This window comes from Tamandua tetradactyla, chromosome 9, assembly GCF_023851605.1.
Source record: "Tamandua tetradactyla isolate mTamTet1 chromosome 9, mTamTet1.pri, whole genome shotgun sequence".
NCBI classification, from domain to species: domain Eukaryota; kingdom Metazoa; phylum Chordata; class Mammalia; order Pilosa; family Myrmecophagidae; genus Tamandua; species Tamandua tetradactyla.
Window position 1 is genome coordinate 779,049 of NC_135335.1, and position 25,097 is coordinate 804,145.

Here is a 25,097-nt window from a genome sequence, read left to right on the forward strand (position 1 = left end):
CACAGCTCGCATGTCCTGTCACTGGGTAATGGGCGCTTGGGTCACGTCCCTTTCTCGGTTCTAGTGAGTGCTTCTGCCTGAGTCCTGCGGGAGGCACATTTCATTCCTAGAGGTGGAATGTCGCATCATGTGGAGGGTGATTAGCCCCCTTTTTGAGGGCCTGCCAACCTGTGCGCTAAAGTAGCTGTGTTGTTTCCATTCCCTCTAACAGTTTCCTCCCTGCTCTTGCTCCCTTGTGGTTGTGGGGATTGTATAGTGGCATGCAGTTGTGATTCGTTTGCATCCCCCTCATGACGAAAGACATAAGACGTTTTTCACAGCTAAATTCAGTTAATGCCACACATAGTAAGGAAACTTGGCCTGGATTGTGGGGGCCATTGAGGAGGAGTAACTCCTGCATCTGGTGAGGGCGATTCTAGTGCTTTCCGTAGAGCAGGTGTTGCTGGGAGAGTCTTCCTGTCAGTGATGTCTGACTCGTCCATCCTTGATATCTTGTCCTGTTCTTCTGTTTGAATGTCATCTAATGTTTACAGAGTGCAGATCACCAACTAAGAGGCAGGGGGAAAAGGTGCCAACAAGCAAGCCGAAAGAGTGTGGCTTACTCTTCGGGCACATCCCTGCGCTCAGGAGAGGCCTTGAGGTTACTCCTCTTCTTTTTCAACAGTGAGCCTCTCACTGGGTAGAATAGGGTCTGACGGGGCTGGTCAGGTACTCACCTGCCTTCTCCATGGGTATCCGATCCCAAGGCCTGCCGCCCTCGTGTCAGAGCCTGCCAGTTTTGAAACCTGCCTATCTCTGTCTAGGTCCCCAGCACTGGCTGCATGTAACACAGCCCCTTCCTGGAAGGCCCTCCCGAAGTGGCCACTTGTAGACAGATGGTCAGCCTGGCAGCCTAGCTGCCTCCTGGAAGCAGGAGCAGTGCTTCTCAGCAGGGCTGGTGGCCTGTTTCCCTCATCCCTGCAAAACCGTTATCTTGGACTCATTTTTGCTACAGTCACTGTTGAAAGAGGCAGGATGAGATGCCCCAAAAGCATGAGTGACCATGTCATTGGGTTATTACGTTAAAAAGGATGGAGCATGTGAAAGTCCACATTTAATGTGTTTTTGTTTAAGTTGACAGATTTCTTTCTTCTAAGGTTTCCAAGTCCTTTATTCAGCTTTGAGATGAATAGACACCCAGGTGTTAATTTTTAAAGAGATTAGATTTTTGTATTTATTGTCAAGGATAAAGATATAAAATATCTAAAACCTTTTCTTTGGAGGTTTACTAAAACTTAAAGTAGGTTATAGCTGTGGGAAGGAGATTTGAAAATTAATTTTCATTGATTCATTTGACATGCTTTTGGTTTCTGTAGTTTTCATGTAGACAAGGAAATTGAACCCAGTGTTTAAACTTAGGAAGAGTTTGACCCTAAAAATCCCATGACCAGAGTACTTTTCCTGCTTGTGAGAAGTCAGGGTTAATAGGGACATGGAGATGTGCTTTCTGCCTCTGCGCTCCAGGAAATCCTGTCTGGAAGCCAGGACCACCCGTGTCAGGGGTGGCAACTGTAAACCTGTATGCTTATCTTTCAATTAGTTTTATATTCCACCTTTTAAAATATAAAATGAGTACATGATTGTTTTTCACTTAGAAGAAAACTTTTATATTGTGGTTTTTCATCTCTTGAAGGATAGTTGGACATCTAACGCAACTTTTTTAAACATTTTTTATTGTGAAATGTAACATATATACAAAAAAGCAATAAATTTCAAAGTACATTTTAACGAGTAATTACAGAACAGATTTCAAAGTTTGGTGTAAATTACACTTCCACCATTTCAGGTGTTTCCTTCTAGCTGCTCTGAGACACTGGTGACTAAAAGAAATATCTGTATAATGATTCAGCAGTCATACTTATTTGTTAAATCCTGTCTTCTCTATTATAACTCTTCCTTCTCCTTTGATCCTTCTCCCAGTCTTTAGGAATATTTGGACTATGCCCTTTTTAATTTTTTCATGTTGTAGAGGGCTGTTGACAATATGAGATAGGGGGCTGGAACTAGTAGGTATATGGGGAGGGCGGTAACTCTATGTTTCAAGGTTTATCTGCCTAGGAACCATCCAGGTTTTAGGTTTCTGAAAAGTAAACTTAGTGAGTGAAACCTTTATAGAGTCTCAGATAGAGCTGTAGGTGTTCTTAAGAGTTAACGATAATACTGTTGGTTGGGGTTTGGCAAACCGTGGAAATTAGTAATATCTAGCTGAAGCTTGCCTAAGAGTAGCCTCCAGAAGAGCCTCTTGGCTCCATTTGATCTCTCCTAGCCACTGATGCCTTTTGTTACATTTCTTTTCCCGCTTTTGGTCAGGAAGGTATTGTCGAGCCCATGGTGCCAGGGCCAGGCTCATCCCTAAGAGTCATGTCCCATGTTGGCCAGGAGACTTTCACCCCTGGATGCCATGTCCCATGTAGGGGGAAGGGTAATGATTCTCTTTGCAGAGTTGCGCTTAGAAGGAGAGAGAGAAGCCACATCTGAGCAACAAAAGAGGTTTTCTGGGGGTGACTCTCAGGTCTGATTTTAAGTAGGCTTAGCCTATCCTTTGCAGGGATAAATTTCATATGAACAAACCCCAACATTGAGGGCTCAGCCTATTGCTTTGGTTGTCCCCACTGCTTGTGAGAACATCAGGAATTCTCCACATGGAGAAGTTGAATTTTACCCCTTTTTCGCTATTCCCCCAAGGGAACTTTGCAAATACCTTTTTATTACTGTTCAAATCACTCTGGAATTTATCGGGGCATCACTCTGGACGAACAAACAAAATCTTATGCCCTACTCAAGGTTCCATATACTTATGGTCTTCAATTAAGCTTTCCACATAAGTTATATTAGAAAATGCACTAATCAAAATACAAATTTTGTACCAAATAAACATTTTTTTTGCCTAAGTCTCACACATAAGTTAAAATTTTAAAACATCTATTATCTGCTTTCAGCACCCTGAAGTAATGATATTCCTTTGTTCTTCCTCATGCAAAAACATTTTTAACATTTGTACATTTAGTCACTATCATTATACACACTAGGCATTCCTAGATTATACCATCTCAGTCCTTAACGTCTTTCTTTCTGATTTCATTTGTGCCCCCAGCCCTCCTCCCTCTATCATTCTCACATTCAGCTGCATTCAGTGTTTTAACATAATTGTATTACAGTTAGGTAGTATTGTGGTATCTGTTTCTGAGTTTTTACCATTGGTCCTGTTGCACAATCTGTAACCCTTCAGGTCCAGTTACCCAATAGCTTACCCTATTTCTATCTCCTGATGGTCTCTGTTACCAATGAAATTCCAAGTTTATTCACTAATGTCAGTTCATATTGACATATGTGAGACCATACAGTATTTGTCCTTTTGTTTCTGGCTAATCTCACGCAGCATAATGTCCTTAAGGTCCATCCATGTTGTTACATACTTCATAACTTTATTCTGTCTTACAGCTGCATAATATTCCATCGTATGTATATACCACAGCTTGTTTAGCTACTCTTCTGTTGATGGACATTTGGGCTGTTTCTATCTATTGGTTGTAAATAATGCTGCTATAAACATTTGTGTGCAAATGTCCGTTTGTGTTCTTGCCCTCATGTCCACTGAATAAATACCTAGCAGTGGTTTTGCCTGGTCATATGGCAATTCTATACTTACTTCCTGAGGAGCTGCCACACTGTCTTCTACAGTGGTTGTACCATTTGACATTCCAACCAACGGTGGATAAGTGTGCCTCTTTCTCCGCATCCTCTCCAGCACTTGTCATTTTCTGTTTTATTGATAATGGCCATTCTGGTGGGTGTGAGATGATATCTCATCATGGTTTGGTTTGCATTTCCCTAATAGCCAGGGAAATTGAGCATCTTTTCATGTGCCTTTTGGCCATTTGTATTTCCTCTTCTGAGAAGTGTCTGTTCATGTCTTTTGCCCATTTTGTAATTGGGTTGTCTGTCTTTTTGTTGTTGAGTTGAGCAATCTCTTTTTATATTCTGGATAATAGATCTTTATCTGATATATCATTTCCAAATATTGTCTACCATTGTGTAGGCTGTCTTTTTACTTTCTTGATGAAGATCTTTGATGCAGAAAACTGTTTGATTTTGAGGAGTTCCCCTTAATTTCTTTCTTTCTTCCATGCTCGTTCTTTGTTGTAAGGTCTAGGAAGCTACCTCCTATTATAAGATTGATAAGATATTTCCCTGCATTTTCTTCTAAAAGTTTTATGGTCTTAGATATAGTGTTTAGGTCTTTGATTCATTTTGAGTTAATTTCTGTATAGGGTGTGAGGTATGGATCCTCTTTCATTCTTTTGCATGTGAATATCCAGTTCTCTAGGCATCATTTATTGAAGAGACTGTTCTGTCCCAGGTGAGTTGGCTTGACTGCCTTATCAAAGATCAATTGTCCATAGATGAGAGGGTCTACATCTGAACACTCTATTCAATTCCATTGTTCAGTATATCTATCTTTATGCCAGTACCATGCTGTTTTGATCACTGTAGCTTCATAATATGTCTTAAAGTCAGGTAGTGTGAGACCTCCGACTTCATTTTTCTTTCTCAGGATATTTTTAGCTATTCAGGGCACCCTGCCCCTCCAGATAAATTTGGTTATTGGTTTTTCTATTTGTGAAAAGTAAGTTTTTGGGATTTAATTAGTATTGCATTGAATTTGTAAATCAGTTTAGGTAGACTTGATATCTTAACTATATTTAGTCTTCCAATCCATGAACATGGTATGCCCTTCCATTTTTTTTAGGTCTTCTGTGATTTCTTTTGACAATTTCTTATAGTTTTCTATGTATAGGTCTTTTGTATCTTTAGTTAAATTTATTCCTAAATATTTTATTCTTTTGATTGCAATTATAAATGGAATTTTTTTTCTTGATTTCCCCCTCAGATTGTTTATTACTAGTGTATACAAACACTACAGATTTTTGAGTGTTGATCTTGTAACCTACCACTTTGCTGTACTCATTTATTAGCTCTAATAGTTTTGCTGTCTATTTTTCAGGGTTTTTGACATAGAGTACAATATCATCTGCAAACAGAGTTTTACTTTTTCCTTTCCAATTTTGATGCCTTGTATTTCTTTTTCTTGTCTAATTGCTCTGGCTAAAACTTGCAACACAATGTTGAATAAAGCGATAGTGGACATCCTTGTCTTGTTCCTGATGTTAGGGGGAAGGTTTTCAGTTCTTCCCTGTTGAGGATGATGTTAGCTGTGGGTTTTTCATATATTTCCTTTATTATGTTGATGAAGTTCCCTTCTATTCCTATGCTTTGAAGTGTTTTCAACAAGAAAAGATATTGAATTTTGTCAGATACCTTTTCTGCGTCAATCGAGATGATCATGTGGTTTTTCTGTTTTGATTTGTTGATATGGTATATTGCATTAAGTGATATTCTTATGTTGAACTATCCTTGCATACCTGGGGTGAATCCTACTTGGTCATGGTGTGTAATTTTTCTAATGTGCTGCTGGATTTGATTTGCAAGTATTTTTTTGAGGACTTTTGCATCAAAGTCATTAGAGAGATTGGTCTGTAGTTTTCTTTTTTTTCTTGTAATATCTTTCTCTGGTTTTGGTATGAGGATGATGTTGGCTTCATAGAATGAGTTAGGTAGTTTTCTGTCCTCTTCAATTTTTTTGAAGTTTGAGCAGGATTGGTACTAATTCTTTCTGGAATGTTTGGTAGAATTCACATGTGAAGCCATCTGGTGCTGGACTTTTCTTTTGGGGGAGCTTCTTAATGGCTGATTCAATTTGTTTACTTGTGATTGGTTTGTTGAGGTTGCCTGTTTCTTCTTGAGTAAATGTTGGTTGTTCGTGTCTCTCTAGGAAGTTGTCTATTTCATCTACATTGTTGAATTTATTAGCATAAAGTTGTTCATAGTATCCTCTCATTACTTCCTTTATTTCTGTGAGGTCAGTGGTTATATTTCCTCTTCCATTTCTGATTTTATTTATTTCCATCCTCTCTCTTCTTTTTGTCAACCTCACTAAGGGTCCAACCATCTTATTGATTTTCTCATAGAACCAACTTCTGGTTTTGTTGATTTTCTCGATTGTTTTCATGTTCTCAATTTCATTTATTTCTGCTCTAATCTTCATTATTTCTTTCCTTTTGCTTGATTTGGGATTAGTTTGCTGTTCTTTCTCCAGTTCTTCCAAGTGGACAGTTAGTTCCTCGATTTTTGCTCTTTCTTTTTTTTTGATATAGGTATTTAGGGCAATAAATTTCCCTCTTAGCATTGCCTTTGTTGCATCCCATAAATTTTGATATGTTGTGTTTTCGTTTTCATTTGCCTTGAGATATTTACTGATTTCCTTGACCCACTGGTTGTTTAAGAGTGTGTTGTTGAGCCTCCATATATTTGTGAGTTTTCTGGCAATCTGCCTATTATTGATTTCTCGCTTTTTTCCTTTATGATCTGAGAAAGTGTTTTGTATGATTTGAATCTTTTAAAATTTGTTGAGACTTGCTTTTTGCCCAGCATATGATCTTTCCTTGAGAATGATCCATGAGTACTTGTGAAAAAGATGTATCCTGCTGTTGTGGGGTGTAATGTTCTATATATATCTGTTAAGTCTAGCCCATTTATTGTATTATTCCAATTCCCTGTTTCTTTATTGATCCTCCGTCTGGATGTTCTGTCCATTAATGAGAGTGGGAAATTGAAGTCTCCAACTATTATGGTGTATGTTTCTATTTCTCTTCTCAGTGTTTACCTTATGTGTTTTGAAGCATTCTGGCTTGGTGCATAAGTATTTATGATTATTATGCCTTCTTGTTGAATTGTGCCTTTTATTAATCCATAGTGTACTTCTTTGTCTTTTTTAACTGTTTTGCATTTGAAGTCTAATTTATTGAATATTAGTATAGCTACTCCTGCTCTTTTCTGATTTTTATTTGCATGGAATATCTTTTCCCAACCTTTCACTTTCAACTTATGTTTATCCTTGGGTCTAAGATTTGTTACCTGTAGACAGCATACAGATAGGTCCTGTTTTTTAATCCATTCTGCCAGTCTACATCTTTTGATTGGGGAACTTAATCCATTAACATATAGTGTTATTACTGTATAGGCAGTACTTTCCTCTGCCGTTTTGCCTTTTGGATTTTATTTGTCACATCTGATTTTTCTTCTTTTTTACCTTTACTGATAGTCTTCATTTCTGTACTCTTCTCCACACCTCTCTCTCCTGTCTTTTCTTATCTGTCTCTAGTGCTCCCTTTAGTTTTTCTTACAGAGCCGGTCTCTTGGTCACAAATTCTCTCAGTGATTTTTTTGTCTGAAAATGTTCTAATTTCCCCCTCATTTTTGAAGGAGAGTTTTGCTGGATATAGAATTCTTGGTTGGCAGTTTTTCTCTTTTAGTAATTTAAATATATCATCCCACTGTCTTCTCGCCTCCATGGTTTCTGCTGAGAAATCTACTCATAGTCTTACTGGCCTTCCCTTATAGGTGATGGGTTGTTTTTCTCTTGCTGCTTTCAGGATTCTCTCTTTCTCTTTGACATCTGACATTCTGATTAGTAAGTGTCTTGGAGTACGTCTTTTGGATCTGTTCTATTTCGTCCACGCTACACTTCTTGGATCTGTAATTTTAAGTCTTTCATAAGAGTTGGGAAATTTTCAGTGATGATTTTCTCCATTAGTTTTTCTCCTCCTTTTCCCTTCTCTTCTCCTTCTGGGACACCCACAACACGTATATTCGTGTGCTTCATGTTGTCATTCAGTTGCCTGAGTCCCTGCTCATATTTTTCCATTCTTTTCCCTGTATTATCTTTTGCTTGTGGATTTCAGATGTCCCATTCTCCAGTTCACTAATCCTGTCTTCTGCCTCTTGAAATCTGACATGGTAGGTTTCCACTGTTTTTATTCATCTCTTCTACTGTGCCTTTCATTCCCGTAAGTTCTGTGATTTGTTTTTTTAGACTGTCACATTCTTCTTTTTGTTCATTCCTTGACTTCTTTATATTCCTTCAATTCATTGATTTGATTTTTGATGGGTTTTTCCATGTCTGTTCGAAGATTCTGAATTAATTGTTTCATCTCCTGTATCTCATTTGAATTGTTGGTTTGATCCATTGACTGGGCCATATCTTCAATTTTCTTGGTATGATTCATTGCTTTTTGCTGGCATCTAGGCATTTAATTACCTTAGTTTATTCTTGAGATTGTTTTCACTTTATTTTTTCCTAGGATTTTCTTGCTGGCTGACTTTGTTGTCTATCTGTCCTTTGACATTCAGTTCAGTGTATTCTAGTCCTCTAGCTTAGGTTTTATTCATCAGATCAGAATGTTTCAGTTCTTGCTTTTTTGTTTCTTGCCCTACCTGCATGGTGCCTTTCCCCCACCCATTAGGAGGGTCTACTTAGGTATTATAGACCCCAGTCAGATTTTCCCGGACCAAACTCGCCTCCTCTCAGGAGGAAAGAGTCACCTGCATCAGTTTTCCCTGAGGATGAGATCCTGCACGTTGAAGGACTTTTCTGTGACGTCTCTGGGCTCTGCGTTTTTTCCTATCCTACCTGGTGTGTGGTGCTTGTCTGCCTTGGGTCCCACCAGCATAAGGTGATGAGGTATCTTAACTTCAGACTCTCCCTGCTGGGGCCTGGTGGAGACAGAGGAGAGGTTGTATCTTGGCTTTAATCCTTCAGTTTTCCAGACCCTGTGGTCTGAATTCCTTGAGGGAGGGAATCCACCTGAGCTGGCCCCACCCCTCTCTTAGTGGCGGCACAGCCTCCAGAGAAACACTCAAACAAGCTTATTTCTGCCTATGCCTGGGGCATTGGAGCCCGAGAAGCTGACGTTAGGCTTCAGTGACATTAGTCTGTTAGCCTTCAAAGTTATTACTGTAAAAGCAGTTTTTGAACCTACCGTCTTTCAGTTTTTGTCAAATCTGTACGTTCTTTTTTTCCCTCTGTCTTTTTAACCTTCAAATTACTGTTACTGGTACTCTTCAATTCTGTACACCCTTCACATCTCCCTCTCCTATCTCTTTTTTCAGCTAACAGAACTCCTTTTAGTATTTCTAAATACTAAAAGGCAGGTCTCTTGTTGACTAGTTCTTGCGACCTTTGTTAGTCTTTGAAAATTTTAATCTCTTCCTCAATTTCAAACAATTTGGCTGAATAAAGAATTCCTGGGTGGGAGCCTTTCTCGTTCAGATCTTAATATATCATACCACTGCCTTCTTGCGTCCATGCTGCCTGTTGACTAGTCTGAATTCAGGCTTAAATGTTTTCCCTTGTATGTAGTAGATCATTTTTCTCGTCCTACTTTCTGCTTCTATTCAATATTTGACAGTTTGATTAGTGTGTGTCTTGGAGTTGGCCTATTTAGATTTATTCTGTTTGGGGTTTGTTGGGTTTCTTTGATTTGCATATTTATGTCCTTTATAAGGGTTGGAAAGTTTTCCCTGATTATATGTTCTAACCAGCGTTCCCAGTCCTTTACTCTTCTTTTAGTCATTTTGGGAACAGCAGTGATTCTTTTATTTGAGCACCTTTTGTTGTCCATCATTTCCCTAAGAGCCAGTTCCATTTTTTTCCCATCTTTCTTGCCATTTGTTCCTTTATACTCTCTAGTTCAGTTGTTCTGTCATCTCTCTCATTTATTTTTCCTTTTGCTTCTTTGAATCTATTGTGTGTCTCTGGTATTCTTCTAATTTGGTCTACTGTAGCTTTCATGTCTGTGAGAGCTGCCATTTTTCTGTTTAATATTTCAGGTTCTTCTTTATGCTATTCTGCTGTCTTCCTAATAGCCTTTATTTCTTTATAAATGTTCTTGAATAATTGTTCTGTATTCTGTGTCCCCTCTGGAATTTTGATTTGTTTTTTACCCTGGGCCGTTTCTGCTTGGATCTCCCTGTGCTTTGTGACTTTCTCTTGTGTCCTGGGCATTCTATTAACTTAATAAGGTTGTTTTGCAAGTTGGTTTCCTTCACTTTTCTCAAGTTTTGTATTTACGTGGTTTTACATCTAAGATTCCCTTTTCCATTTGGTTTGTCAGTTATTCACCACCAGATCTTATGTAGGGGCACAGTTCTACTTGAGGGTCTATTGTAAAGCTAGGCGGGGTGTGGCGGAGTGCCCGACTACCAAACAGGAGACTCGGGCTTGTTTCCTGGCCCATGTACCCCAAAAAACAAATAATAATGAAATAAATTTTACAACCCAACACAGCAGTAGTTGGCCTCAAAGTCAGAAGAATGCATACAAAGTATTTTGTTATGGACTCAGACTGGTGCCCACAGAAAGGAGGGAAAAATATATATATATAAATATATAAAAGTATGTATTACAAAATAAAAAGAAAAGAAAAGATGGGGAGTCTGCCTGCCTGCACTTAGCACTTCCCGCCAGCAGGGGGTGCTGCCAAGGCTCCTCCTCCCTCAGTCCTCCCTCCCCGACTGCAGGGGTGGCTGGGGGATGGCATGCTCAGCAGGGACTACTCCCAGTGCACGGTGGCAGGATGGGGAGCCGATCCTGTGCCTGGCGCCTGCTGGATCTGCCATTACCACACCTGATGGGATAGCTTTTCATGGTGTCTGACCAGGCGACTGTTCCCAGCACTCGGGGGCACAGGTCTTCATAGTGGACAGCCAGGCCTGCCCCCAGGCTCCCCATGGGAGCTGCCGACTGTGGAGCCACTTGGGGAGGTTTCTCCGGCCAGTAGCGGGGGCAGGATGGAGCAGAGAGATCACATCTGCCGGTCCCCATATACCACTGCCCACCCCCAGTGGGGGTCACGGCTGAACTGACCCACCCTGTCCCGATCCCTGCCTCTGCCCTCCCTGTGAAATATTGAAGACCATCTTCGACCACACACCCCCTGGGACTGCAGTCCCATCATTCTCTCCCTGTGGAGCAGGGGTGAGTCCAACCTACCCTGCTCTGCTGTCTTCCCACATATCCCCTGCCTTTTTTGAAAACTCATCACAGAGCCTTTCAGGCACCTGCAGAAGCAGAGGGAGAATGCAGGGCATCTCCAGCCAGGGTGGGCTGGCTGCATCTAACCCTGAATATTCTAAGCAAATTTCAGATGTCATGTTCTGTTATTTTTTTAGTTATTTGGGGTATATGGTACTACTTTTTTTTTTTTTTTTGCATTGGCAGGCACTGGGTATCGAATCCGGGTCTCCAGCATGGCAGGTAGGAATTCTGCCTGCTGAGCCACCGTGGCCCGCCCTATATGGTACTACTTTAAAAAGTATTAAGTATGTTAAGCCTCCATTTGTGCTGGCTTAAATGTATTGTGTAGCCCAGAAAAGCCATATGTTAATCCTGATCCAGTCTTGTGGGAGCAGCTGCTTATTTTAATCCCTGTTCAGCTTTGTAGGTTGAAAACTTGATTAGATTTGTCTCCACAGAGATGTGGTACATCCAGTTGTGAGTATGACATTAGATTAGAGGGAGATGTGACTCCACCCACTCCAGGTGGGTCTTGATTAGCTTACTGGAATATTTTAAAAGAGGAAGCATTTTGGAGAGAGCTCAGAGCAGACAGAGCCTACAGAAATGACAGAAGTGAGAGAAATGACAGTAGCCTCAGAGCTGACAGAAACTGCACAGCAGAGCTGACACAGATGCAGACACCTGGAGAACAGACACAGATGTGTCAGGATGCTCGGAGCCCAGCAGGCATCACCATGAGATGGTAACAAGCCAGAGCTTGGAAAGACAGATGCCAGCATGTGACTACCCAGCTGACAATGTGCTCCTAACCCATGGACATTGCTTGAATTAATGTAACCTCTTATTGGTGCCTTAATTTGTACACTTTCACTTCTTTAGAACTGTAAACTTGTAACTTATTAAACTCCCCTTTAGTAAAAGCTGTTCCAGTTCTAGTGTATTGCATTCCGGCAGCTAGCAAACTAACATACCATTTTTATGGGAGTTTGTTTTTTGTTTGCTTACAGTGCTCTAAAGCCTCTTAAAAATAATTTGCCAGATGGTGATTCCCTTTACGATTATTTGATACAGAAGTTTCCTTTAGGTGATTGTTTTAAGGAGGGAACATTTTTAAATGTTTCTATTATTTCAGAGAAGATCAGTATATTTAAAGTTCCAGAGCAGCAAACAGTCTACCTGCAAATGATGATGAAGTTGAAGGCAGATAATAGATTTTAAAATAATAAACAGTTTAAAGGCAGAAATATTAAACATTTGATACTAGAAAACAGAAGAAAGCAATTAAATTGAATTTTGCATGAGTTTTATTACTACTGAAGATTCATTGCATTAAAATAAACAAAAATATTTTTCTTTATTTTAACAGAGCTGTTTTCCCAGCTCAAAGTTAAACTTCATTTGTTAATAGCCTGAAATTGAATTTTACTTTTCTTTTACTTGGTCAACCCTCTTTTCCAATTTATGAATTATTCAGTTGCTCACTCAAACTTTAATTAACAAAAGCCTGGTGCGCAGCTCCCACTTTGGATGGCACATGGGTTTGGTCAAGGGGTCAGGCTGGGTCAGCAGCACTTTGGGGAAACAGCGTGTCGAGAAGAGGGGTGCACGGCGTGATGGCACGCAACCCAGGGGAGCACTCAGTCTGCACCTCTGGTGCTGGGGCCACTCATCGCCTGCCTCTCTGGTCATTGGGCAGGTCCTGCCTTGTACCCTGCCAGGTCCGGGTGTCAGTGACCCTGAGGTGGGCATTTTCACCTCTCTGAGATGAAAGTGTGTCTTAGAAGTGAGTGGTGTTGATCAGTGGCACCTTGCGGTCTTATTTGTACCTGACACTGTCCTGGGGTCTGCACGGATGACCCGCTGAGGGTCCTGAGGCCTGGAGAAACTGCAACTGTGTGAGCTGAACCTGGAGTTGCCCCGGGGACCTGGCGGCTAGTGCAGCTTTCCATCCAGTCTCTCCTTCCATCCCTTAGCAAGCCGGGGAGAGGCATTGCTAGTCCCTACCCACTTTACAGCTCAGAAAATTACAGCTCATCAGAACTTTATTCCCCCCATCAGAGCATTTTGACGTTATTGTACTTCTTGCCCAGTGCTAAAACTAGGATTTTGAATACTGTACTAGACTGTGTCCACTCAGGAGGTAGAAACCACAAAGTGGGCTAGAGGGAGATGTTTATAATAAAGAATTATTAAACTCTGATTAAGCAGTGGCTATAAGATATAGGGGAACTATATAGTCCCCTGGGGCTGAAGGAGAGTCCCCAAGGAGGAACAGTTTAGAAGGACCCCTCCCAAGGGTACCTCCTTAAAGCCAGCTGCCTGGCCAGCAGGAAAGCACCCAGCACAGATGGTCAGGCTCTGGTGGCATGGGACCCTCCATGCTGCAGGCAGGCCGCCCAGGGGCTTGCAGGGGGAAATGGGGTGCTGGGCAGTCTGGTCCCCTCCAGGGTGCCAGGTCCTGTGCTGAGAGGACCGAGAAAGGTTCCCTGCTGGCTGAGGCTGTGAGGTTGCTGTGGAAGTGTGTGTCTGGGCATTTGGCCGGGGCAAAGCTGCACCCATGACCTCACCTTCACTGCTATGAAGTAGTCTTGTGTGGCATGGTCTAGAGGCCGCAGCTGGGTGAGCACACAGAAACACATGAGACATCGCAGAGAGCCCTGGCCTGGCCTCTCATGAGCTGGGAGGTGGCGAGGGGTGAGGGGCAGGACCCACAGTGTCCCCTGCAGCAGCGTCAGGTGCCTGAGGGGTCTTGGCCTTGCTCTCTGTTGTGTGCAGGAGTGTGTGGTGGAAGGCCAACAGAGCCAGGAGGCTCACGTTCCGAGAGAAGGGAGTGTTGGCGCATGAGAGACGAGTGGTGTTCTTTGCATGTCAAGGCATGGAAGCAGGCCTGCTCACTGCACTATCTTAGAGGCGCTCTCCGGCAGGCATGGCTGCCCTTTTTACTTCTCTCTGACTGCGGCAGCCCTCAGGGGCCAAGATTGACCACTGTGGCCCCTTGGGCACTGCCATCCTTGTGTCTGGCTGCTGCTGAAAAGCCATGATCAAGAAGTTTGGTGATTTCCAACCTGTGGAAAAGGAGCTGAAGTCTCCATCTTCCCAGAGGCGAGCAGGGCAAGCCTTCACTGTGGTTCGTGCCACAGAGCAGAAGTTCTGCAGGCCCTGTGAGTGCTGCTCCAGCATCTGTATGGTGGAAACAAGAGGTCCCTTCTTTGGGAGTCACAGTGAGCCCTTCTGTGGGCCAGGCCCATGTGCTGCAGAGTGCCGGTGGGCACACCAGGCATCTGTGTCCTCTGGGAGCCCCCCTTGTGGGAGACCAGGCGCAGAGCGGCCAGAAGCCATATGGTTGCCAGCCAGTAAGAAGGGCTCTCAGAAGAGAACTCAGGTGGCAAAGGCACAGTTTCCCCAGGTGGTCCCTGGGCAGGTAGGGAGCATCCGAGAACAGGGGGATATACTGAGGAGGGACTTGTGCAGGGGGTGAGCAGTGTGTCTGCTGCTATGGTGGGCATCAGGGACTGCCAGCCTTGGCCAGCCAGGCCTGGGCCATGTATGCTGAAACATACAGACCACTGTCACTTTTGATGGCCTTTGTGGGTCGCAGGCCGTCGCCACCTACTCTCTCATGGGGGATACCACCCCGTTGGTTCTTCATTTCGTCAGGGTTCCTGCTCCACTCCCTGCTGTGCTTAGACCCAGAGTTTTGTGTCCTGCTCTCCTCACCTCTTTGAATTCCCAGAACAGCCTCTGGACACTGGCCCTTGGCTGGGTCAGTCCTGGCTGTGGTCTGAGGACGTCCTCTGAGGGCCAGCCTGTTCCTCATTCTCTATGCCAGTGACACTCTGGGCCCTTTCGCTCGGCTCAGCTGTGCTTTCATTAAAGTATGCCCATGGTGCTTCCTTGAACATCTGGTAGGTTTTCAGGAAGGGACTTTGCAGTACAGAACATCTGATCCAGTGCGAAGCCGAGGTTTGTACAGAGCATGGATGGCACCTGAAGGAGACTTTCACAGCTCAGTCCAGTTGGGGTGCCAGGCCTGTCCTTACTCACACTTCAGGCCTTCAGTGACAGGTGATAGAGACAGGTGTCCAGGAGTCGGGAGGGGAGGGAGAGCACAGTGCAGGCTGTGGTGGCAGAGGGGCTCCTGGGATGCTTGCATGGGCTAGGAGAGATGCCAGTTGTGTCCTGGACAAGGGGCGGCTCCGTTGTTTGCTGCTGCTGCTTGCCACAGGTGCTGGGTGCTTAGCAGACAGCTGCTGTTGTGGCGGAGGAAGGGGGGGTCCTCCCCTATAGGCTGGTGGCCCCGAGGAGTGTGCCACAGCCAGAAAGTGTCAGGGCCGGGTACTGTAAAGGCAGCGAGTGAGTGTTTGGGATCAGCAAGGGACATTGGAGCTAGGTCGGGTTTGCAGTTTCATGTTTGTTCAGTCCTTTAGTTTTTGTCCATTTGCTCCTGAAAAGGAGAAAAGTTTTCTGAAGTGGTCCTCAAGGTCAGGTACCCAGCAAGCAGGTACTTCACTTGCTTTCTTTGAGCAGTTCCAGGATGTCCAGTGCTCCTGTCCAGAAGCAGCGTGTCCATGCTCCTGCCTCCTCGGCTGTGAGGGGAGCTCGGGCACTGCACACATCTCTTTGGTGCCTCGGTGTCCTGTTGAACAGTCACACACGTCCGCAGGAGACCTCCAAACCTCTGGGAGAGGCAGTCGGGCCCCTTAGGCATAACCTCTGCTGCCTGTTAAAGGGCGACTCTGAGGAAGCTTCCTATCCTTCTCTGACCTTTCAAAAGTCCCTGTGGAGTGGTTCTTTTTCTTCGTGGAATTTCATATTCTGCCAGTTACATGTTTTGAGTTGGCCTTGCCTAGACCTCTGGTGCAGGTTTCACTCGCGCTCTGATTATTAGACAGATTAAAGAGGCAGAAATCCTCTGGGAATGATTTCTTTGTGTGTGAATTTTATGGCTTGGTGCTTTGTCCTAAAACTGTTGTAAGATGGAAAATAGTATATTTAGTGTACGTTCATCTGCCTAAATTAGGTGGGGTTATTAAAGGATTAACTTGGCAATTTCAGATGGGATTTGTGGGCCTGAGGGTCATGGCGGGCCGATGGCGAGGCCTGGATGGGCACAGCCTGGTTCCAGGCCCACCAAAGGGTGTTGGTGGGAAGGGTAATGTGTTGTTGCTCAATAGTCTTTTTTTTTTTTTTAAAGTGAAGCCCTGAATTGGGAATTTTGTGTGTTCTACACACAAAATTATTCACACTCAGCTGCAGGTCTGCAGCCACAACTGGCCAGGCCCAACAGCACTTGTGGTTCGTGGTCAGCTTCTTCTCTCTGTGCCAGTGCTCTGCAGCCGGCAAGTTCTACTCCCCTCTCCCCCTCACGCCCACCCTGGAGTAAAAACCTTTTCTCACCTTTTCTGTAGGTGACAAAGCCCTGGATGGCTATAGTAAAAAGAAGTATGTCTGCAAGCTGCTTTTCATCTTCCTCCTTGGCCACGACATCGACTTTGGACACATGGAAGCTGTGAATCTGCTGAGCTCCAACCGGTACACAGAGAAGCAGATCGTGAGTACTTACTCATGCAGACATTCTAAAAATGCTGGTACAGAACATCGAATATTATAGGTTGTGTACTAGTGTGTAGAATGCTCTTCTTTTTCTCCCCCTTTCTACCTCATCTTTTAACACAAATGCTGTGGCTCTGCTTCGAGATGGAAACATTGCTATGCCCCAGGATTTGTTCTGCAAGCCACAGATGCCCACAGAAGCAGCCGCACAGCCACCACCAAGGTAGACAGCCTCAGGAAAGCAGGACTGTGAAGGACAGGAGGTATTGTTCTAGGTGAGGGCAGACTCTGGGAATCGAACCCAGGTCTGCAGGACTCTGAAGGATGGGAGTTATTTTTCTAGGTGAGGTTCTTTTTTTTTTTTTTGGCATGGGCAGACTCTGGAAATCGAACCCAGGTCTCCAGCATGGCAGGCAAGAATTTTGCCACTGAGCTGCTGTTGCCTGCCCGAGGTTCTTTTAATAAGGTAACCGTTTGTTTTTTTTTAATATTAACAGAACAACATACAAACACAAACATTCTTAACGTATATATTCCATATATGGTATACAATCGGTGGCTCACAATATCATCACATTGTTGTGTATTCATCTTCTTTAGAAAATTTGTATCACTCCAGAAAAAGAAATAAAAAGAAGAAAAAACTCATATATACCATACTCCTTGCTCCTCTCTCTCGTTGACCACTGGTGTTTCCGTTTACCCAATATATTTTAACCTTTGTACCTCCTATTATTTGTTTATTTTTTATCCATATTTTTTACTCATCTGTCCATGCCCTAGATAAAGGGAACATTAGAAACAAGGTTTTCACAATCACACAGTCACAATTGTAAATGTTACATCTTTCTACGTTCATCTTCAAGAAAAAAAAAAGGCCTTCATTCTTATTCTGGGCTCCCTGTGTTTGGATTATTTAAATGATCTGTCTAGAAAGGTTGAGTTAGATTACGTGCTACAGAAAATTTAGGTTCTGGACAAAATAGGTAGCCATTTTTATTGCTACTTTGTTTATATACTTTTGTTCCATCAAATATAAGAAGTTCACTTTTGGTTTAGCCTGGCACTACTGATGCCCAGTACTTGATGAAATGGGTACCTTAGGGCCTAAAGCCCAGTACTTGATGAGATGGGTATGTACTGATGAAGCCCAGTGCTTGATGAGATGGGTACCTACGGGTGAAGCACAGTACTTGATGTGATGGGTACCTTACAGGTGAAACCCAATACTTGATGTGATGGGTACCTTACAGGTGAAGCCCAGTACTTGATGTGTTCAGTATCTTATGGTGCCTTATGCCTCCCATGAGCTTCAAAAGGGAAGTGTAGGATTGAGGTAAGATGGTAGGAAGCTCCTGGATTCAGTCCCTCACCAAAGTAACTATTGAACTGGCAGGAACTGTCTATATGAACTTTTTTAGGAACTTGAGTCTAGTGGAACACTGACTTAGGAATCTTTTAAATTCACTGTTTCACCTTTATCCTTTATCCTAGTGGCAGGTAGCTGTAGGGACTGCAGACATTTCTTGTGCAGCTTGCTGGAGAGAAGGTGGGCTGTATTAGCTCTGTCTTAGAAAACTTGGGGTTGTGTGTCTTGAGTGCTGATCGTTGCTTTTGGTTGCTGGGGTTCACCACCAGTGGCAGCCATTATTTCAATCCTCATGGGCTGAAGTGGCCCCAAAGGAAATTTAAAGAGACAGTAGTTCCCCTTCCCCCACCACCCTGCCACTTTCCCAGTTTCAGAGGTAATATAGTTTGGAAAAACAGATGGTTCCCGCAAGCCATCTGAACAAGAAGCAAAAATCAGAAATCCCTGAGGAGTGGCAGAATTAGATTTCCAGAGTTACCACAATCTAATACTCACATTGTCAGTTCTCAGCAGAAAAAGTTTACACAGTATACAAAGAAACTGAAAAGTATGGCCCATTCACAGGAGGAAAAAAAAAACAATTTATGAGGATATCAGCTAAAGACATTAAATCAAATGCCTTAAATGTGCTCAATGAACCAAAGGAAACCATGGACGAAGAACTAAAGGAAATAAGGGAAAGTATGTCTGAACTAAATTATACTATCAGTTAAGAACTAGAAATTATGAAAGAAAACCAGACATTCTGGAATTGAAAAGTACAAAAAATAAATCCCAGCTAGAGGGAGTCAACAGCAGATTTGAGCAGGCAGAAGAAAGGATCAATTGGAATAAAATTGAAAGATAACACAATTGTAATTATCCAGTATGAGGAGGAAGAAAAACAATGAAGAAAAATGAGTAGAGCCTCAGGGACATGTGGACCGCCATCAGACTGACTTCCCACATATGCGTTATAGGCATCTCAGAAGGTGAACAGAAAGGACCAGAAAAAAATATTTATAGAAATAAGGACCAAATTTCCTCAAAAATGATGAAAAACATGAATATACATATCCAGGAATCCCAATAAGCTAACTCCAAGAGGAATAAATCTAGAGATTCATACCAAGGCAGCTCACAGGCATGTTGTCTTAATCCAGGAACAGAGAGACAATTGAAAGAAGTAAAAGAGAAGGGATTCGTCATACATAAGGGTCCTCAACAAGATTAAAAGCTGATTTCACCCCAGAGACCATGCATGCCAGAAGGTAGTAGAATAATATATTTAGTCCTGAAAGAGAAAACAAAACAAAACAAAACAGTCAACCAAGTATTCTCTAATTGGTAAAACTGTTCTTCAAGAATGAAGCAGAAATTAAGACATTTACAAATAAACAAAAGCTGAGGTGAGTTCGTCACTAGTAGACCTGCCCTACAGGAAAAGCTAAAAAGATTTCTTCAGATACTAAATAGTAACTTGAAACAATAAAAAGCAATAAATATTAATGATATTTATTTTATATCTATATCTATGTATTTTTATTTATAAATCAGAGGTAAATATAAAAGTCAGTCTTATTGAACTTCCTTGTTTTTCCCATATGATTTAAAAGGCAAATGCATAAAAAATAATTGTAAATCTGGGTACATGGACACAAACCGTATAAAGATGTTTAATATGAAGTTGGAGGGATGGAGATGTATAGGAGCACAGGGTTTGTATATGTGGAAAACAGGGTGGTGCTATACAAATTAGATTGTTCTAAGTTTAAACTATTATTTATAATCCTTAGTTATTTCTCAGTAGGAAATAACTAAAAAAATTTATAGAGAAGGAAAGAAGGGAATCAAAACGGTATACTATATATTTAAAAAAAGCTAAATACAAAAAAGGGCAGTAATGGAGTTGAGGACCATAAAATATTTTAGACATTGAGAAAGTAAATCACTAAATGGTAGAAGTAAATTATTCTTTATGAGCAATCTCATCAAATATGAATATATTAAACTCTTCTGTTACAAGGCAGAGATTGAAGGGCTGGATTAAAAACAACAGAAACCATATATTGTCTACAAGAGACTCATTTTAGCTATAAGAACACAGAAAAGTTGAAACGAGAAAGACAAAAAGGACATTTAATGCAAATAATTAGCAACACACAGTGGGAGTGGTTGTGTTATTGTCAGACAAAATAGACTTTAAATAGACTACTGATTTTACAGAAATAAAAAGGATTATAAGAAAATATTATGAATTACTATGCCAACAAATTAGATAACCTGGATGAAATGAACAAATTCCTATAAATATGCAAATTTCCTAAACTAAAGAAAAAATAGAAAATCTCAGCAGACCTATAACAAATAAAGAAATTGAATAAAAAATCAAAGACCTTGTTGCTTCCTATGAAACGGAGCTCGAACGATATTAAGGAATGATGAGAAAGAAAGAAAGAAAGAAAGAGACAGACGGGTTCAGGGGGTCTGAAGCTTAGCCATAACAGACAACAGACAGCTTTATTCTTAACTGGTTCCTGCTTATATACTGCAGGGTTTAGGTGGCTAAAAGCATGCATACATTTCGTGAAAAAACAGAGTGCTTACTTATCAGTATATTACTCTCTACATACAAGAGATAGCTAACAAGACCTTGGGGCTTAAGAAAAAACAAACATTCTCTCCCTCTCAGACTGTCCTCCAATTAAGCAGATAGCAGTCTCCACAGTTTACTGCCGACGCCACTCTGAAGCCAGTTGCTCCCAACAAATTCTGCAGGTTTTCCATTAACCCTGGCTCCCACAAGACCTCCCAACAGAAGAAAGTCAAGGACAAATGGCTCTACCGGTGAATTCTACCAAACATTCAAAGAAGATTTACACCAGTCCTTAAAAGACTTCCAAAAAATAGAAGCAAAGGGATTATTACTAACTCATCCTGTGATGCCAGCATTACCCTGATACCAAAGGCAAATAAGGACAGTATAAGGAAAGAAATTTACAGCAAATATCCCTTATAAATATAGATGTAAAAATCCTTAGAAAATACCAGCAAACCAAATCCAACGGTAATATAGAAGCATTATACACCATGACCAAGTGGAATTTATCCCAGGAATGTAAAGATTTTCTATTTTATAGACAATTAAAACAATACAATGCAATTTAATAATACACTACATTAATAGAGTGAAGAATAAAGAACACATGATTATTTCAGTTGATATAAAAAAGGTATTTGACAAAATTCAGCATCCTTTATGATAAAAACAATCAGAAAACTAGGAATAGAAGGAAACTTTCTCAGTATGATAGAGGGCATATGTAGAAAATCAACCGCTAGCTTTCTATCAATGGTGAAAGACTGAGAGCTTTCCCCTAAGATTGGGACCAAGACAGGAATCCCCCCTGTCACCATTGTTACTCACCATTGTCCTGGAAGTTCTTGCCCAAGCAATTAGGCAAGAACAGGAAATAAAAGGCATCCAAATTAGAAAGAAAGAAGTAAAAGCCATCACCATTTACAGATAACACAATTCTATATATAGAAAATCCCAAAGAATCCACACAAGAAAGCTACTAGAATTAATAAATACATCCAGCAAAGTTCCAGGATACAAGACAAAAGTGCAGAAGTCGGTTAGGCTTCTTTATATAAATAAAAGCAAAAGAAATTAAGGAAATATTCTATTTATAATATCATTGAAAAGAATAAAATACCTGTGAATAAATTTAACCAAGGTGAAATATTGCTGAAACACATTTAAAAAGACCTAAATAAATGGAAAGGCAACATGGATTGAAAGACTTAATATTGTCAAGATGGCAACACTATGCAAAACAGAGTCAGTGCAATTCCTGTCAAAATTCTATTGGCCTTTTTTGCAAAATGGAAATACCAATTAATATGGAACTGCAGGGGACCCTGCCTGGCCAGAGCAATGTTGAAAAAGAAGAACAAAGTGGAGGACTCACATTCGACTGACTACAGATCTACAGTAATCCAAACAGTGGAACTGAGAATAGGGAGTCTGGAAATCAGCCTGCGTTGTCTTCCACAGTGGGCCAGTGGGAGGAGCAGTTTCTTCAACAGATGGTGCTGGGATGACTCGAAATCCACATGCACAAGAAGGAACTTGCACCCCATCTTCTCATCATATACAAAATTAAGTCTAAATGGATCAACGACCTAAGTATAAAAGCTAAAGCTGTAAAATTCTTGCCAGAAAACGTAGGGGAATATCTTGATGACCTCAATTAAGCAATGGATTCTTAGATTTGACACCCAAAGCACAAAATATAAAATAAATTGGACTTAATCAAAATTAAGAACTGTTGTGTATCGAGGCCCATTTTTAAGAAAGTGAAAAGACAACCTACAGAATGGGAGAAAAATTTGGAAGTCATTTATCAGATTTATCAGGTGAGTTTTTCTTTTCTTTTTTTCTTTTTTTTTTACATGGGCAGGCACCAGGAATCAAACCCAGGTCTCTGGCATGGCAGGCGAGAACTCTGCTACTGAACCACCGTTACCCACCCCAAGTGAGTTTTTAATATCCAAAAAATACCAAGAATTCTTACAGTTCAACTGCAAAATGGCAAACAACCCAACTGAAAAAAGAGCAAAGGACTTGAATAGGTAATTCTCCGAAGAGTATCCAACAGGCACATGAAAAGATGTTCAACATCATTAGACACTAGAGAAATGCAAATCAAAACCACGGGGTACCACTTCAGACCCACTAGAATGGCTGTAAACAATAAAGAAGGAAAATAAGCATTTTGAGTATTTGGAGAAATTAGAACCCTTATGCATTGCAGGTGCAAATATAAAGTGGTACTGTTGCTGTGGGGAAAAGTTTGGAGGTTCCTCAAGAAGTTAAATGCAGAATTACTGTGTGGCAATGCCACAACATGGTATGTACCCCAAGGATTGAGAGCTGTGACTCAGGTCCCTGGTGCCAGTTAGTCCACTGCAGCCTAATTCACAGTTGCTAAAAGGCAGAAAGAGTCCAATGGGGACATGAGATATCCAGACAGTGAGTGGGGTATTTATTCAGCTATACAAACGGAATGAGATTGTGGTACATGCTGCAGCATGGGTAAACCTTTACAACAAAACCCTGAGTGAAGTAAGCCAGACTCAAGAGGACAAATACTGTATGACTCTGCTTCTGTTAGGTGTTTGAAATTGGCAAGCGCATAGAGACAGATTTGGTGAGAGGGCACCAGTGGCTGGGGGAGGCGGACATGGGAGTTATTGCTTAATGTGTGGACACTTTCTGTTTGGGGAGATGAAAATGTTTTGGAAATAGGTGGTGGTGATTCCTCAATGTTGCAGATGTATTTGATGCCACTGAATTATGAACTTAAAAATGCTGAGAAAAGTAAATTTTATGTAATGTGTATTTCACCACAATAAGTTAATGTAAAAAAAAATTAAAGGGACACGTGGGCCTCTTACAGCATTTATACATTGTCACAGTTGCCTAATTGCCGCTTTTATGACTTTGTTTTATTTTTTATTTTTATTTATTTTTATTAATTAAAGAAAGAAAAGAAATTAACCCAACATTTAGAAATCATTCCATTCTACATATGCAATCAGTAATTCTTAACATCATCACATAGATGCATGATCATCATTTCTTAGTACATTTGCATCGATTTAGGAAAAGAACTAGCAAAACAACAGAAAAAGATATAGAATGTTAATATAGAGAAAAAAATAAAAATAATAATAATAGAAAAAAAGACAAACGAACAGACAAACAAAGAAAAAAAACCTATAGCTCAGATGCCACTTCATTCAGTGTTTTAACATGATTACTTTACAATTAGATATTATTGTGCTGTCCATTTTTGAGTTTTTGTATCTAGTCCTGTTGCACAGTCTGTATCCCTTCAGCTCCAATTACCCATTATCTTACCCTGTTTCTAACTCCTGCTGGTCTCTGTTACCAATGACATATTCCAAGTTTATTCTCAAATGTCGGTTCACATCAGTGGGACCATACAGTATTTGTCCTGTAGTTTTTGGCTAGACTCACTCAGCATAATGTTCTCTAGGTCCATCCATGTTATTACATGCTTCATAAGTTTATTCTGTCTTAAAGCTGCATAATATTCCATCGTATGTCTATACCACAGTTTGTTTAGCCACTCGTCTGTTGATGGACATTTTGGCTGTTTCCATCTCTTTGCAATTGTAAATAACGCTGCTATAAACATTGGTGTGCAAATGTCCGTTTGTGTCTTTGCCCTTAAGTCCTTTGAGTAGATTCCCAGCAATGGTATTGCTGGGTCATATGGCAATTCTATATTCAGTTTTTTGAGGAACCGCCAAACTGCCTTCCACAGTGGTTGCACCATTTGACATTCCCACCAACAGTGGATAAGTGTGCCTCTTTCTCCACATCCTCTCCAGCACTTGTCATTTTCTGTTTTGTTGATAGTGGCCATTCTGGTGGGTGTGAGATGATATCTCATTGTGGTTTTGATTTGCATTTCTCTAATGGCCAGGGACATTGAGCATCTGTTCATGTGCCTTTTGGCCATTTGTATTTCCTCTTCTGAGAGGTGTCTGTTAAAGTCTTTTTCCCATTTTGTAATTGGATTGGCTGTCTTTTTGTTGTTGAGTTGAACAATCTCTTTATAAATTCTGGATACTAGACCTTTATCTGATATGTCGTTTCCAAATATTGTCTCCCATTGTGTAGGCTGTCTTTCTACTTTCTTGATGAAGTTCTTTGATGCACAAAAGTGTTTAATTTTGAGGAGCTCCCATTTATTTATTTCTTTCTTCAGTGCTCTTGCTTTAGGTTTAAGGTCCATAAAACCGCCTCCAATTGTAAGTTTCATAAGATATCTCCCTACATTTTCCTCTAACTGTTTTATGGTCTTAGACCTAATGTTTAGATCTTTGATCCATTTTGAGTTAATTTGTATAGGGTGTGAGATACGGGTCCTCTTTCATTCTTTTGCATATGCATATCCATTTCTCTAGGCACCATTTATTGAAGAGACTCTTCTGTCCCAGGTGAGTTGGCTTGACTGCCTTATCAAAGATCAAATGTCCATAGATGAGAGGGTCTATATCTGAGCACTCTATTCGAACCCATTGGTCAATATATCTGTCTTTATGCCAATACCATGCTGTTTTGACCACTGTGGCTTCATAATATGCCTTAAAGTCCGGCATCACTAGACCTCCAGCTTCGTTTTTTTTCCTCAAGATACT

General features: G+C 41.2%; 1 protein-coding gene across 7 annotated transcripts in view; it reads left to right on the forward strand.

Annotated features, from left to right (window-relative positions):
* The window catches only part of AP2A2 (adaptor related protein complex 2 subunit alpha 2), a 130,171-nt gene that overhangs the window by 56,476 nt on the left and 48,598 nt on the right, over nucleotides 1-25,097 (forward strand). For 4 of the 7 annotated variants that reach the window (XM_077115315.1, XM_077115318.1, XM_077115316.1 and 1 more), the window contains exons 3-4: nucleotides 16,366-16,508; nucleotides 22,325-22,399. In XM_077115315.1, coding sequence (XP_076971430.1) covers nucleotides 16,366-16,508; nucleotides 22,325-22,399 — 218 coding nt within the window. The remainder of the gene's footprint in view (nucleotides 1-16,365; nucleotides 16,509-22,324; nucleotides 22,400-25,097) is intronic. The other 3 variants (XM_077115317.1, XM_077115319.1, XM_077115320.1) reach the window with 1 other exon arrangement.